Genomic DNA, 17,196 nt, shown 5'->3' on the forward strand with positions numbered 1-17,196 from the left:
GATTTGTTAAATCCTTGAGATCCCAGTTCCAGACTAAGGGTGGGTGTGGGTGCGAGGAGCGGGCTGAACAGAAAAGCAGCTCTGGCTATGGCACTGTGCAGAGACCTGCAGGCATTGCCTCATCCCTGTGGAAGGAACAAAACCCCCTGTGCCTCAGTGCCTCTGTGTGCTGGCAGTCTGGCAAACCCCAAATCATCGGCATCACCCAGGTTTTGTTATCACAAGGCTACAGCCCCAACTCTTTGCTTATACCTCTCCCCGTAAGCTGTGAAAATGCACTTTTTTCCAATAGATTCCTTAGTCCTTCCCATTTCAAGACCCCATAGTGTAAAGTAAGATCCTTAAGTTTTCCCCCAAATTGGAGGCTTGAAGACTGACTTCTGTTTTGTGTTACTGCTGTTGCAGCTGAAGCAGCTGTGCGGAGTCCAGAGCTCCCGGCTTGCTTGGCTGTAGGGAGCAGAGCAGAGGGTGTTTGGGGTAGTGACTTCTCAGCATCATCATGGTGAATTCATAACATGCAAACCATGCTTGGCCTTGTCAGCTGCTTCGCTCTGTGCTTATTCTTTTAATAGTATTAAATTAAGTGTTCAGTGTTAAGTGTTAAGTGTTCTTAGTGGGAAAAATAAAGCATTGTAAATTCTTTTTAGATTTCCACTTGTTGAAGACTAAAGTCCAGCCATAAACTACTGTTCCCTTTCCTCTGCCCTTTCTTAATCTTTGTGCTCCATATCTACCCTATCGAAGATTCATTCTTGTGTCCTACTGCAATACTGCTACCACTCTTGTTTTACTGCCAAAAATGTAAGAACGCGTTAAGTAAAACCTTGTAAAATTAAGACAAGGATATTTTGCAGTCTGGGATTTATCACTGGAATGTGAGATAATTTGCAAATTGAAGGGCAGGATTGTCTCTGGTCCTCATTCCTCTCTGGGGCAACCCAAGAAGACCGCTGGTCTGCTGAAGTCTTATCAGCTGAGACGACATGAGCGTGGACTCCTCATTTTCAATGAACCTTTCTCTTCATTCCCAGGCACCACAGTCTGAGCCAGTTTGGAGCTGAGCCCATAATCGAAGCTGTTGACTTTTGTGACATTTGTATGAAAGTCATTTCTTAATGCCCGGTAGCAGGAAGGACAAAGGACCTGGGATGTTCATGTCACTACAAGATGCTAAGTAGCCACCAACCTGTCAGATAATTGGCAGAGCATGAACACCATGCAGAGAAAGGAGTTGCTGTTGGTCTTAGCAGAGCTACTCTCTATTGCAGTGGGAACACATTCTGCTATTTCACAAACATTTATTCCACTTTTCTTGGAGAGAAAATTAAACATCTGTTTTCTGCTATGAAGTGTAACTTCAAGGAAATCTGAATAGCTGGACTGTAAGTAAGTCAGATTTTGAGGCCAGTATCCAATACTAACCCGAAATTTTTCTTCTCTGATCTGCCCTGCGGATTTTCAGCACAGCTCTGCATTGCATATTCATCACCTCTTGGCTGCACCGAACTCCAGTTAATGGGAATTCCACACACCAGATGAGCGAAGACGACATTTACATGACGTGATGTGCATATAATGTACCACATGGCAAGTCAGAGGAGGTTCATGATCTGGACAGGCCAGGTTTCTCCTTTGCTATTGAAATGACACAATCTCCTACAGTTTTTAGTTTCCACGCTTTGGAACATAAGCAGAAGCGCTAAGCCCAAGTGCTAAAAAATTATGAATCAGCTTCTCTGTCCTGCCAAAACCAAAATAAAAATTACTTAAGCAGGAGATTTTAAAAATAACATTTGATGGATTCTCCTGTTTGGGGCCCTCTCAGTACAGTCATAAGCGAAAAAAATTGCACTCATTTGAATAAACAAAAGATGAGATTCTGGAGATTCACAGATCTCGAGGAGCTAAAGCTTAAAGGCAAATATTCCAAGAGTTATGTTAAAATTCTTAGAGAGGCAAAACCAGATAAAGATATTGAATGCCTTTGCTTATTAATTTAATCCTCATTCATTCTGCATACTATCTTATTTAACTTTGTTTTTTTTAAACTGAAAGCACAGGAACCAGAGGAAAGCTAGTATTCAGGGTTTCTTAAAAGGTCTCCAAATTCTTAGAAAGAAGTGGCCAAAATTTGAACACTTCTTCCTACTACAAGGTCAGCGCAGGTACCTTTCCTGGCTCACCTGGCATAGGTACAGGATAAAAATCAGAACTGAGTCTGAAATTGATACGTTTATTTAGGGGACCTAATCCCAAAGTAAAACAGTCCAACAAGTGGAAAGATGTTGGAAAGAGACTTCCCTGAACGTAAAGATGAAATGTGTAATGAAGTATTTATATGCAAAGAGAAAGGAAAAATCATGCTTTCTAGTAGTGAGATTAATAAGCATATGGTAGCTGCGAAATTGTGTGAGGAATTCAACAAAACCTGTTCCAGATATGTTTTCCAAATATGATTAGTTTTCCTCTATAGCCCAGTTTCTACTGATTTGTTCCACTGATATGATTTGCTTGTTTTAGAAATCTCAGTTAAGTCCATGCAAAGCACTATACACTGTACTCTTAAATCACTTTAATATTGGCTTGTATTTCTGGTGAAAGATTTTGCCCAATGATGGTCCGGTAAATAATAGAATCACAGAATCACAGAATCATAGAATGGTTTGGGTTGGAAGGGACCTTAAAGATCATCTAGTTCCAACCCCCCTGCCATGGGCAGGGACACCTTCCACTAGACCAGGTTGCTCAAAGCCCCATCCAACCTGGCCTTGAATGCTTCCAAGGAAGTGTGGATCAATATCGAGGTATAGCTTAGGTCTGGCACAAATGACAGGCACAAATTTAATTGGCACTACCCGTTTTGTGCTACTATAACTGAGCACACAGAGATTTGCTTCTAGTTTTCCTAACTATCTGTTAAACTGCTTTTGTCTTTCTACTAGTGCACAATTTGAGTGTACATGTGGCCATTCCCCCTCCCAGCTATATTCTTACCAATGTACAATGCAAGTCAGAGCTAGACCCTGAAGGCCTGCTCCTGAGCTGGTGGAAATGAATGAAAATCTGTTACAGTTAATAGAGGTTATATCAGGTGAAATTCTTGCTGCTGACAATTCATATGTGTAATTCTATACAAAACTATATCCCCATAAAGAAGGATTTTGAATAGATCAAAGCAGAGGCTTTTTGTATAATACCACCACTATCACTAACATGTACTCGGAAAAAAAGGAAGATCACAACAGAAATATGCTTCTTGAACCTAAAATTTTTCAAGAAGCATAATCATATTATAGATTTCACATTTAAATGGCGTGAGGCACCAAGCAATAGGCAGACATGGCATATGGATCCCAGCCTTCTGACACTCCTGAAAATTTCCTTTTTGAACTGATTCTCATAATCCCAACAACTTCCACAAACAGTGTTGCCATTCTTCCTGTCTTGAGGTTTGATGTCTTGAGGCAAATGTCCTGATTGACTAACCCTCACAGATCACTTGAAAATGCCCAAGTGCCCAAATTACATGAAAATGCCCACCAGCCTTCTGTGAGTCCCCTGGAGCAAAGCTGGTGTTCCTATTGTTCTGTCCATACACATGCATTTGCATCTGCAGTCTCAGGGACCTGGCCTGTTAGCACCTCTGCTTTTCTCTGCGCTGGGCTCCCTGATAACACAAGGAGGCCTTACAGCTAATGTGGGCAAACTCAGTGTCCAAAAGTGCTTGGATATTTCCAAATGAGGAATAAAGGGGTCTTGGTGTAAATAGGCCTCAAGACAAGAGTGTATATATAATTATATATTGCACATGGAGATGGAAACATCTCTTCAATTTGGTACTACAGCAAGATGGGAAGGCATCAGCACCTTCTCCACCCCCCCCCACTGCCGGGTACCTTGGTAAGGCCACCACTCGCCTTGAGGTTTTTGTTGTGCCTCTGGAGCTCCCGGCACAGGCTCTCGAGCTTGCTGCGAGCGAGGATGGCTCGGCTGTGCTCACTCTGCAGCTGGTCCTTCTCCTTGGTGATCTGGGCTTGCCTCTTCTGCAGGTACTTGAGCTTTTTCTGCTCAGCACGATGTTCTTCGAGCTGCGCAGGGAACAGGGTTTAAAATTAAACAAAGAGGGACAGGAAAGAAAAGAAAATGAGCTCTTTTGGTTTTGGGAAAGTCTTCACACTTTCTTAACCTCAAAATGTTCTGTATTTATCAGTGCTAATGGGAGAGGAGTGAGCAACCTGGAGGGTGTCCTAAGCCTGCTCGCTGCAACAGTCCCAAGTGTGCTGTAGTGTGGGTGGGTGAACATAATTTTTAATACTCGTCACACCATTTCAGCCCTTCCTTCTTTGGTCTGAATTTCTTTGAAGGACATCTGTGAGGTTTTTATTTTTGTTTCAACGTTAGGAACTGGAGCAGCCGGTAGTGCTTTACGCGGTGAGATTTCTCCAGAGCATGAGATAACGTAATAGTCGCTCATTCTGTTTTGCAGCTTCCTGAAAAAGAAACGGCTTCCTAGATAACCAGGAACCTGCTGGAAAAAAACAACAGCAGAAGAGGTGCTGGAGAGCAGGGATGCCATCTGTGTGTGGGCTTTGCTGCTGATGGAGGAGAATGCTCTTCAGGGAAGAGCTCCCCAAAATGACGCATGGGCACCTCCTCTTGCCAGGCTCCTCTTGCTCGTGGGTGCACATGGGACCGTCCGTCAGTTGGATTTCTGGAGTGCCCATCGTCAACAGGGGTGGGTTATGGTGAATCAAACCTCTTTGGGGCTCTTTGGCTCCATGTAATTAATGAAGAAAACATGAACAGTCCCTGAGGCTCACTTGGGAACCTGCTGTTCTGTGGGTGCATGGCTCCTGCCTTCCCCAGAGGGCTCGTGGGGAGAAGGGTGTATTTGGAGGGGGAATGAGGGACAGCAACAGAATTGTAATAGCAGTCCCCACACAGACTTGTCATATCTTCTGACATGTGCCTATTACCGGCTGTTTTGGAAAAGTTTCCTGCACTGCAAATTAAACAGTCATGTCAAAGAAGCATTTCACCTCTGAAGCTTTTAAAGATTTCATCTCCTGTTCCAACACAAGAGCAGCCCTCCTCGCTGTATCACAGGCATGCATACATTGCAAGATATTTCTGAAGTCCAGATGTTTGCTGGTTGAAAACCAGCAGCACATGAGCTGCAATGTGCAAACCTTAATAATAACAGTTGCTATTAAAATTACATTATCTAATAATACAGTACCTCTAGTATTAATTATTAACCCCAGTATGACTGGGAAGGTCTGTGAGTGCAGGGGAATGATGTGCAGCTCAAACAAGACAGTTAACAGGCATCATATTTTACACTTTGTCTGCCTGAGGATCTGTTTTCTGCAGATGTTCAGTAATTTATGCTTACAGTACAGAGCTCTGTGTATTATCAATCAAATCACAGCTAGGCGTACCACAAAACAATGCAATCACCAGCTTGGAGTGTATTTACAGTTTATGCCCAACTTTCAGCATGTGTATTGTGTGTTTTTTACTCTTGTAGATCAGAATAGGGGCTTTTGCATCTAATCAAGCTGCACTAGCTGAAATCATTTTTCTAGTATTGTAGGGAAAAAATAGCCTCTCTGTAATTAACGCTGAGATTTGTTTTCCTTTATAAGCTTGATTTTGGCCCCTTCCCCTTCCCTTTTAAAAACACAAAAAAGGTTCTTTTTGCTTCACATTTTGCATGCGGAGCCTGTGCTGAGCAGATAATGATTTATCCAAATTTTAGATGATTCCCTCAAGCCGTGCTTGAGATAGGGGGCTTAGAATAAAACAGGTCTTAATCGTGATATGAGAAGTCTTCCAAGCATTTTTTTGCTCTTTTTTTCCTTAAAAATGACTTGCACTAGAAACTTATATTTCAAAGTTCTCAGGAACGTCTAAGACATGGTGTTACTTTTGCACTGAAGAAGGGAATTCACTGGTAAATAGGAATGACAAAAGGGCCGCCAATGATAATTTTTTAAGAATAATTAATGAATTATTAGCTATAATAGATGGAATTCTGATTTTGGAAGGCTGACCTAGAGAGATAAACTCTCAGTTTAGGAAAATAAGTTTTATCTCGACCGCATCTTGCTTCCCCATCCCAGCAGGCATGGCTTCCTTCAAACCAGCCCATGCTCTTCCCTGATGCCTTCCATTTTCTGGTGTATCCGTCGCTATAGACTGTGCCAAGGCACGTGCTAACAGTTAAGTAGCATATAGCTGGGTGGCTGTGGGGAGGCACTGGTGCTGCGTAGGGTCCCCGAGTACAGGCAACCTGTTAAGCCACAGCCCGCAGCAGCACTATCTAACGCAGCTGAAGCCATTGCCAGCACCCAGGTCAGCCCGGCACACGGCTGCACCTTCCCCTGAGCTGTGCTGCAACAAGTGCTCGTCCAGCACACAGTTCACCAGACCAGGGAGCTGATCTGGCTGGAAAACAACACAGCAAAGGCAAAAAGTGACCTCAGGTGTGTGATGGGGATGGACAAGAGGGAGCAGAGAGTGGTAACTACTACAGCCCACTGCTGACAAGTTATTAATCACACTACACCCCTCAGCTGCGCTGAGTGAGCAGTGTGAGGCTTTCTCCAACAAGCTTTTAGTTGTATTTAGTAAATTATTTATTTTAGTGACATTGCACAGAATGTCAAAACTGAATGCTCTGAATTTATGTTTTAGCACCTTTCTCCTGCATGGGTTACTGGCAATATGGCCCCTGTTTTATACAGTGCTCCGATGATGTTTGAATGTAGGGGAGGGTACATGATAGAGGAAGAAAATGACCTATTTCAGTTAATCCATGGGCATGAAGTCCCTTAAAGCATGAGCTAAACCATAAACAGCCTGAGCCTAATTTATGAAATCAGAGAATTTTACATGAAAAAAAGGAAAAGCTGAACTTCACATTATGTTGAGACATGGACACATCTGTGCATAAACCCAATTATAAAGTCAATGTTCTGCTTGGCACATTTTTCAGTACTCTGCAAACTGTAAAATGCTGCAGCCTTTTCATTTGTAAGATTTCCACAGCTTATGGCCATAGAGTCCTTTAACTACTTAGAAGAAAATACTTGTTCTGAAAATAACTCCTCTTAAGTGTGGAAAGAACAGAGTCAGGTAGGTGGCATTGTTACAGGGGTGACATTATGGTGGCAGGGTCTTTGACCCTTCACTGTGTTGTGGTTTCTCTCACGATTAGCTTCAGTTCTCTATTTTCTGATTTTCTGCTTCCTAACGTTTTATACTAAGCCTTGTATTATTTTCATTTTGATTAAAACACTGATTGTATTGGGTCTGGCTGAGATGGAGTTAATTCTCACCATAGCAGCCCTCCTAGTGCTGTGCTCTGCATTGGTAGCTAGAAAGGTGTTCATAACACACCAGTGTTTTGGCTACTGCTGAGCAGTGCTGGCACAGCTTCAAGGCTGTCTCTCCAACATTTTTGCCCCCCCCCGAATGGCAGGCTGGGGCTGGGCAAGATCTTGGGAGGGCACATAACCCCTGCTTCCCAGGAAGTGGCCAGACATCACCTGCTGATGGGAAGTAGAGAATAACATCATTTGGTTTTCTTTGCTTTCGCGCGCGACCTTTGCTTTCACTTTATTAAACTGTCCTTATCTTGACCCACGAGCCTTTTGTTACATTTTCTCCCCCCTGTCCAGCTGAGGAGGGGGAGTGATAGAGCGGCTTTGGTGGACACCTGGCACCCAGCCAGGGTCAACCCACCACACTGATATGTAATTTAAAGCAATACCTGCATATAGAGGTATGAAAAACTCCTTGCAGAAGGTGAAGGCAGGAGCCTAGACACTAGTCTCCAGTGTGGGTCGGTTTGGTAGATTTGCCTTTAAGTACAAATATTCTGCCTCATCAACTTTTTAACCCCAAGTCCAGCTTGTTTTCCTTACTTTTTGCTTTTTTACTCCTTCTCACCCGTAATTGATTATTTGACCCTGACAATTACTTTGGGATTCACTTAACAGGACAGACACTACTACTACATGAGGTTTGACCATGCTGCATGGCATATTTTTTTTATACCTTCCTGCACAGACAGTTTGCACAGAAAAGAACCAATGCTGTACTAACCAGCTCAGCATACTTCTTAAATAACAGGTCCAGCTTCTCCTCTGGAGTATTCAGCTTGTTCAAACTTTGCATCAGTAGGGTAGCTTCCTTCCCTTAAAAAACAAAGAAGCAGAGATTTGATGGTAGAGGTAGTTTGTAGCTGATGTACTGTTATGAAATTGGTTGTTTCATGCATGGATCTGTAAAAACTCAGGGAGAGATGAGGCATTTTGGAAGGAAGGGAATAGTTTTTGCTATGAATTTCTGGGTTTTTCTTCTCCCCATAAGAACAAACATGCTTGAATTTTCCTCCATTTCAGACCTCAGTAATGTGCTGTCTTCTAGCAAAGGCATTGGCTGTGAAATGCTTTTGTCCTGTATAATCTGATTTTCATTTAATGTTTTTGCAACATGACTGGGTCACATATATGGCACATTTGACTGAAATAGGATGGAAAGTGCCTGGACCCCAAAGGCTCAGAAACCAGATCTCTTTGCAGGCAAAAACTGATCAAAGCTGGCGTACTCAGCTCCTGTGCTGCTCAACCTGTACAAGACATAAGAAAAATTAAGTTAGGTATGGGGACTATGGTGTGGATGGAAACAATCAGAGAGCAGGGGGTACTGCCAGCCAGGTCAGGGCTACATGATAGTGATAAATCAGTTCTCTGACTTGGTGAAGAGACTATGGATACAGAGACAGTCTAGTAACTATCTGGGTGTGCTTATCTAAATCACTGCATAGCCATTTATGTATTGCTTCTCTTCTGATACCTTTTGGTATTAATTTCAGCCCTGAGTATGAGCTGGAGCTTGAACACTGCTTGTTCATCAAATACAAAATGTCCCCGGTGTCCCTGGAGATAAGGATGGCGGTGGTGCCAGGGGCTTGGCTGTGCTTTTCCAAATGCTCCTCTTTCCCAAGGCTCTTTCCCAAATTTCTTTCTGCTTTAGGCTGGACTTTTTCTACTTCTAGTGCAGTCCAGGAGTACTGCCTGGGGAGAAAATCCACTATTTCACACTAAGTTCCCTCTACAGCACCAGCATAAATAAGTTGAAGAGAGCTCAAATCAAATCCTGGAGTGAAAACTGTTGCAAGTGCAGCTGGAGAACTGTGCTTTGGTAGTGTTTTCACTGATCTTGGAGAGGTACCAATAACTGCACCAAAGCCAAGGCAATAGAAACTGAGGAACTTACTTTCTCCTGGACATTCAAGAAATTTGGGGAAAAATCCCTGCTCTGACCTATGCTTAGTCCCTTGCCTGTGAGAACGTCCTGCAGTGATTTTTCTATAGGATTCGTCTGTGGTTGGGTTTGGGTTCTCACGAAGAAAGGCTTGAAGATTGGCAGGAGTTAAAGTAGGAAGGGAAATAAATTACATGTTTACTAGATTGGGATGTAACTACATTGCTCTCTAGTGGCTGTCCAGCAGAAAGGACATACTTTACAAAAACTCCCTGAGACTTGTTTCTAGCTCTGCTAACGGAGCCCTGCCGCGGCCAAGGTGCTCTCTAAGCACTGTGCTTAGAGAGAATAAGTGTATTGGCTTATTTCATATAGTCCATCATGAGGCTGGAGGTCTGCTAGATGAAAAATAACCTGGGCATGTGTCGTGGTTTAACCCCAGCCAGCAACTAAACACCACGCAGCCGCTCACTCACTCCCCCCCACCCAGTGGGATGGGGGAGAAAATCGGGAGAAGAAGCAAAACCCGTGGGTTGAGATAAGAACGGTTTAATAGAACAGAAAAGAAGAAACTAATAATGATAATGATAACACTAATAAAATGACAACAGCAATAATGAAAGGATTGGAATGTACAAATGATACGCAGTGCAATTGCTCACCACCCGCCGACCGACACCCAGCCAGTCCCCCGAGCGGCGAATCCCTGCCCCCCACTTCCCCGTTTCTGTACTGGATGGGACGTCACATGGTATGGAATACACCGTTGGCCAGTTTGGGTCAGGTGCCCTGGCTGTGTCCTGTGCCAACTTCTTGTGCCCCTCCAGCTTTCTCACTGGCTGGGCATGAGAAGCTGAAAAATCCTTGACATTAGTCTAAACACTACTGAGCAACAACTGAAAACATCAGTGTTATCAACATTCTTCACTCTGAACTCAAAACATAGCACTGTACCAGCTACTAGGAAGACAGTTAACTCTATCCCAGCTGAAACCAGGACAGCATGACAGAGAATTTGTTCTGCAGATTCCCATGCCGCACAGTAGCACCATTAGCACTGTTAGGACCGCTGAGAAGTCATACCCGAGGAAGCAGGGTGTCCTGGTTTCAGCTGGGATAGAGTTAACTGTCTTCCTAGTAGCTGGTACAGTGCTATGTTTTGAGTTCAGAGCGAAGAATGTTGATAACACTGATGTTTTCAGTTGTTGCTCAGTAGTGTTTAGACTAATGTCAAGGATTTTTCAGCATCTCATGCCCAGCCAGTGAGAAAGCTGGAGGGGCACAAGAAGTTGGCACAGGACACAGCCAGGGCACCTGACCCAAACTGGCCAACAGTGTATTCCATACCATGTGACGTCCCATCCAGTATAGGAACGGGGAAGTGGGGGCAGGGATTCGCCGCTCGGGGACTGGCTGGGTGTCGGTCGGTGGGTGGTGAGCAATTGCACTGTGCATCATTTGTACATTCCAATCCTTTCAGTATTGCTGTTGTCATTTTATTAGTGTTATCATTATCATTATTAGTTTCTTCTTTTCTGTTCTATTAAACCGTTCTTATCTCAACCCACAGGTTTTGCTTCTTTTCCCGATTTTCTCCCCCATCCCACTGGGTGGGGGGGAGTGAGTGAGCGGCTGCGTGGTGTTTAGTTGCTGGCTGGGGTTAAACCACGACACAGGGGAAGAGAAAATTTACTGAGGCACAAACGCAAGGCCAGGTTTTCCTTTGTCTAAGCAGCAGCTTTCTGCAGTGTGTTGTCAGGCTCACAGCTTTGGCTAACTAGTTTGGGTGGCCCAATAGTACATCAGAACTGTGTGATATAATCCTAGATTTCTGTCTTTTTAAAAGGACTAATATCTGATACAGCCTATATGTGTCTGTCAGGTAATTGCTGAAAATAATTATCAATTAGAGAAAAGTTATACTGCAATTTTCAGTGGTAACTAGAGGTTACCTCCACGGCAGAGGCTTAACATGGGAAAGAGCAAGGACCAGGGAGGTTTTACTTCTGTTCACAGAAGCGCTGTGTTAAAGTACATAAGTACTTGCCTAGTCCTTTCAGGATTTTCTTCTCCAGCTTTTGCTCCTTGCTGCAGCTGGGCTCCTTTGCTCTGGAAGCATCCCCAGGAGCCAGCTTCTCTTTCTCACTCTCCTCATTTGCATCCTCATACTCGGCATCCTCCACGCTGCCCGGCTCTCCCTTTTCAGGTCTGTCGGTTCCTGTAGCGGCACTTTCCTTCTCCATCAGGCTCACGGCAGACCCGTAGGTTTTAATAATGTCTTCCAGCTGCCGGCTCAGCTCCTCCGAGATGTCGCACACGGCTGCTTCGGGCCAGGGGCTCGGCTGCTCCGTGGGGGCTGGAGCAGGGGGCTGGGAGCTGGGGGCAGCTTTCTCCCCGCTCTGCCCCTGTACGTCCTGCCCAGGCGAGGTGGAAGACTGGTCATTCTCCATGCTTGGTGTGGTACCTGACAGCAAACAAATGGAGGGTTAATTTAAAAGCACATGAAATTAGTCTTCTAGCTGTTAGGGAAGCTCAGCCAGCACATGAGTGATTTTGTGTGGAATTTGGGACGGCAGCCCGTCCTTTGGCTTTGGCTTGATAAATATGTCACACTTAAACAAACAACCAAGGTGATTTGTCTGCAGGGAGAAAAGCAAATTATATACTTTCCAAGAGGAAAAGCCTGCCCAAAGCTAGTACTTAAAAATCAAAACCTCTTATTCCCATTGCCAGCGATAACACACGAAATGACACCCAACTCATTTATACCATTTCCCTCCCTGAACATACTATTTGCTACATGTTTACTTTTCTTGACCTGTTTACCTGCAACGCTGGTTACTGATATGGGCAGCTTCACTTCAGAGCTGCATCAATTTCATTTCCTATTTCTCCCCCACTGGCACATCTTAAGTCAATAATCATGAAAAAGGAATATTTTAAATGAAATCAGTGCACCGAAAATTGCACTGTGCTCTTGGAGGGCCCAGCATGGTGCTTGATCTACAAGAGGCCTGGCTTCGCACTGTTACAATAATGGCAAAGAATAAGATAAACAGCTATAAACCACTCTTCTCTTGTACTCGCTGCGTGCTGCTGACAGCTTGTTTGACAAAATACAAAATACGGAATAAATCACAGCGAAGAAAAACCGACCAGGCGTAACATGGGTTGATAGTCCGTGTTGTTTTCTAGGGTGAATTTCAGCTAATTTGTTCCCAATTTGCAAAGGGAAGCTTTTGTTTTCCCATGTCATTGAGCGGCTGCACTCAGCCAGGTGAATACAGAGCCTCCAATGTATCTGTGTTCCTCTGGAGACTGCTCTGGCTTCCCCAGGACCTGGCAATGAGGGTGTCAGTGAGAGCATCCTGGGCACCTGCTCCCAGCTCCTGCAAGGTGTAGGCCAGCAGAAACAGCATCTCTGACTGCGTGCGGCTGGAAAACTCAGTGTAGAAAGGCTCCTTCTTCCTCAGAGTGCCAGCAGAGCTGCTGTCACCACTGCATTGCCCTCAGGAGGTAGTGCAGAGGCGCAGGGTGCACAGCTGGGTCTCGCCCTGCAACTAGCATCCCTTTAACGATACAATTTACAATGGTGCCAGTGGGGAATGAAGAAAGGAAGAAGATTGCTTTCTTCATTCTGTTCCAGTGTCTGAGGTGGTTGCTTTCTTATTTTTTAAAAGACAACTTGTTTTGAAAACATGGAGCTAACTGGGAAGCATTTTCTTCCCTGTTCAGTTGGCCGTTAACGTCTATCTTCTATGGTGTCTAAATTTCTACAGCTTTCAAAATCATAAACTAACTTGGCCAAGGGCAGTATATGATAAGAGAGATCTAATTTATTGTAATACATGACCCAGTGTTTGTTATTAAACTCTCCCCACTCACAGTGATGTTTGGAAGTACAGTGATGGCCATCGCTAAGGCAATGTTTTTCAAGATTTGCTTGTCTAGCTATTTGACTGGGCTTACAGAGAAGATAGATAGTCAAATATTATGGTTTACCATCTCTCAAGCAAATAATTGAAAACTTTGAGTGAGGCTCAGGATGTGCTTGAAAACTGTTAGCTATAAATCCATGCCCCTGCGTTCCTCCCACAGGTACAACTTGCCAGCAGGAACAGTTTGGGAAGGCGGCTGGACCTGGTCTCACAGACCCTGTTAGACAGACGCATCCCATTCTTTCCTTCCTGCTTGTGGCATGGTCATTATATCACTGCACAGTGATTGTAAAATTATATCTGTCTGATTGTATGTCATATTTAGTTTATTTTATATTGAAGGATTAGGCTTAGGCTACATGTGCAATTTATTTAAATAATTCCAGATATAGCATGAATTTTAGGCTGCAGTTTATGATCTTGTTTTAACTAGAGTTAATTGACTGCCAATTAATTCAAGGTCAGTAAGATTATTGTAAATGCTAAGCTAGAAGCCCCACAAAATATGTGTTTCTCTCTGACATGTTCAGACTAGTGTTTACAATTGTATTAATTAATTTGAGCTAATTGGCAATTGGCGATCAATCAGCTAGAAAACCCAGGATCACCAACGCTTGTCTAGACAGAACAAAAGTCTCACAAAGTATATCCCCAATTTAAACTAGCTATTTTTGTAATACTTTCATCACAGAAGGAGAACAGGATCACTAAATGCTCCATTTCCAAATATGAATTCCTCTTCCGACTATCTCCCCCTCTTTGTAAGATGGCACAAGTTGACGTGGTTCTCACTGCACCCTGACTCTCTCTCTTGGCTGCCTCCCAACTCCCAGCTGCATTGCTCATGGAGCGGCACCATCCAGCTAAAGGCTTCCTCCTACGTGAATCATGAAGCATGCCTGCAAACACAGTAGGCTTTAAATCCACAGCGGCGATCGATTTATGCACGGTGTTTCTCAGTAATAAGGGAAAAACACAGGTGAATGAAAGAGAAACTGGATGTTTGGAATCAAGGACACAAGATGTTTAAAAGCTGGCCTTGCAGGAAATCTTCCCTAACATACATTGCTGGCTAGAAAGGGATTAGTTATAATCAGTCTCTGAAACCATGGCAATTCACATCTGCTGAGGTTCAGGCCACCATCCTGGAACAGTGAGGAGGCAGAAACCACAAAAATACTCAGTGATGAACCTTTAACCCAAGGTGCCCACCTGCTGGGTCATACTGGGGTTTGTATTTACACACACAAATAAATATTTTAATGTTTTACTCCATTCTTCTTCAGGCTAAACCAGAGCTCTGATTACTTTCAAAACGCCTGTTAAGCCGTCTGTACTTTGTTTTTCATAACGGCTTCCACAATGTCATGGAGTTTATATTTAGGGAGGCAGGGCAGCTATCATCTGCTGAGAGCAGGCCACTTACAGCCTTTGATGCTGGGAGATTTTACTGCAGTTGGCCCAGTCCTCCTCGTGCTCCAGCCTGTTTCACCTTGATGTACATCAGGAATTCTTCCTTATCAGGCCATAAAAGACTTTTAGCGCCAATCTCAGCAAGACCGAAAGTGTTTACATTATACGCTATCTTAGACACAGTAAAGCCTAAAAATTAGGTGACTGAGCCCAGAAGAGGAATTCCTTGGTTCCTTAGGGAATTTTAGACTTGCCCAATTTTAGACTATCCACCTCTTGAGGTCTGCGACTTCTACTACCATTACTGTTGCCTCCAGACACCTGAATTTCCAACACGGCCTTATCCTGTTTTATGGCGAGGGGGAGGACTGACCAGTTATCTGACTGAGTCTGAGCATTGCATCTTGTTTACTCTTTTCCTCCTGCGCTCCCAAATCCCAGACGTGTTCTACAGCCCTGAGGTCAGTATCTTTTGTGGCCCTGGTGTTTTGGATGGAAGCTTGATCCCAGACACTCGTGGTTGCTGCCTACAGGTAGTCACTCTGGTCTTCCTCTCCTCCAGTGGGAAACAACCCCGAGAGCCAGAGGGTGTTCCTGCCTCCCCACTGCAGGAGCGGCTCCTCTCCATTCTCCTCCTTCCTCCGTTAAAAACTTGGGATAACCCAGGAGAGCAATAGAGCACCCTGGGGCACGGGTGACCTCCAGTCTCAGGTGGGAGGTGACAGACACTGGTCCCAGGCTGATGCCTTTCTGTAGGAGGACTCGTGGCCATGCCTGCCATCCCACAATGTGGTTGGTGCTTGGGGCAGCAGCAGTCGGCAGTTGGCCCCAAAGGCACAAAACAGGGCTGAGCACACAGCACAGCCACAGCTGCACTTAGAGGCAACAGAAAAAGGTGTGCTGCTAAGCTCAGTCTGGTAAAGTGCTGAGTTTGTTTGTCTCTGACCACATCCCTTAACATTTCATATTTACAGCACGATTTGCCTTCACTGTGCTTTGCAATCAGCCAGTACCTCCGAAGTAAAAGGTCAGTCGGCAAGAGCCAGCGCCTGATTTAGCAGAGCTGCAATAGCCATCCCTCTGCTGCTGGGAAAACCATCCCCCGTGCTGGGCTGCGTCAGCCTGCCTCTCGCACCGCTGGAGCGGACACTCCTGCCAAGGCACCGTCCTGGCACGAACAAAGCACAAAATAAACGTTGTCTTCTTAGCTTCTCTTGCAGAATGTCTTGCATGCTGTTGCAGAGTTTTGTTTATCTTTTTTAAACAGAGCGCTTCCCCTTCCTTCTCACGGGAATTGCTTCCTCCTTCCCTTCTTGCAGCTTGAACTTCTGGAGGGTTTACAAACTGGTCTATATTTAGCTCTTGCCTCTCCATGTATCCAGCAGAAGGACACATGGCACCTGCTCTGCAGCCAGGAGTTATTTTAAGCACTTCTAAAACGGGTAATGGTATTTAGCACTTTATGCTCAAAATTCACATACACACACACAATTCTCTAAAACAAAGTGTTCCATACACTTACACCAGCCAGCATATGCTGATAAACTCTGAATTTTTACCTCAGCATAACACCAGATTGAACATAACACCTCAAAGCAGCACATATTAAACTCTGGAATGGCCCACACTACTGTAGCTCCAATTACCCTCCAGAAAAATAGGAGTGCCTTGTTATAGCCTAGACACTGTCCTATGTATTACTTCAGAAAGCAGTGATAAAATCAGCTTTATCAACTCCATGCTACATTTTAATAGCTTTATGATTTACGCACAGTTTTCTAGTACAAAACTGAACAAAGGTTTGGAGGCTTCATGGCAGGTTTCCATACAAGCATGGAAAGAACCAGACTCAGAGACTTTCTGAAGTCTCATGTGGCACCTGAGTCTTGATCACTTATTGTTGTAGCAAACCAGCCATGGCCCCTAGTCTCACTTAAAGGCAAGCTCTACCAAAGTCAGCTTAAATCTTTTTGATCACTCGTTAGAGAAGCATTTCTTACTTTCACCAATAGCCTTAGATACTCACCTGTTTTCCTCACACATCACACAGTGTCTAGGCTTTTAAGGCTATTCCTAGAAAATGTGGGCTGACAGTCCCAAAGGGAAGTACTTAGATTAAAACCCTTGCACCATGCCACCAAGCAGTGACAGCAAGGAAGCTGTTCATCAGACTTACCAGAGCAAAGAGAAGAGCTGAGCAGAGAAAAAAAGTCAGGCAGAAAGCTCAGACAAGGGCACGCCAGCAGCAGGACACTGGTACTGTAATCCTGCCACCGAGGGAAGAGGGACAGGAAGACTAAGCGACGGGGGAAGGACAGAATGACACAGCAGGAGCAAACACGGCGGAGACTGAATGCGCGCTTTGCAGGGGACAGGCTCTGATAGGCGAACAGGGAGGCTGCCTGCTAGTTGGCAGTGTAAGCCAGCTATGTTGGCTATTCCCTGCTCTGACAGAGATAGCATGAGAGATTAAAGACTCGGGCCCTCAGAAAGAGAATATAAAGGAGGGATTCATACACGGCTGCTACCCTTGAAAGTTAAGTCTTAATCCTTCAATGGCTTGACACTT

The 17,196-nt window shown here is 44.5% G+C and overlaps 1 protein-coding gene across 1 annotated transcript in view; it reads right to left on the reverse strand.

Annotated features, from left to right (window-relative positions):
• The window catches only part of TXLNB (taxilin beta), a 38,346-nt gene extending 21,391 nt beyond the window's left edge, over nucleotides 1–16,955 (reverse strand). Inside the window, exons 1-4 of the mRNA XM_052784531.1 lie at nucleotides 16,804–16,955; nucleotides 11,324–11,740; nucleotides 8,113–8,204; nucleotides 3,918–4,088 (exon numbers count right to left, since the gene is read on the reverse strand). Coding sequence (XP_052640491.1) covers nucleotides 3,918–4,088; nucleotides 8,113–8,204; nucleotides 11,324–11,726 — 666 coding nt within the window. The 5' untranslated portion in view covers nucleotides 11,727–11,740; nucleotides 16,804–16,955. The remainder of the gene's footprint in view (nucleotides 1–3,917; nucleotides 4,089–8,112; nucleotides 8,205–11,323; nucleotides 11,741–16,803) is intronic.
• Nucleotides 16,956–17,196: the final 241 nt, after the last annotated feature.

This window comes from Harpia harpyja, chromosome 4, assembly GCF_026419915.1.
Source record: "Harpia harpyja isolate bHarHar1 chromosome 4, bHarHar1 primary haplotype, whole genome shotgun sequence".
In the NCBI taxonomy this organism is placed as follows: Eukaryota; Metazoa; Chordata; class Aves; order Accipitriformes; family Accipitridae; genus Harpia; species Harpia harpyja.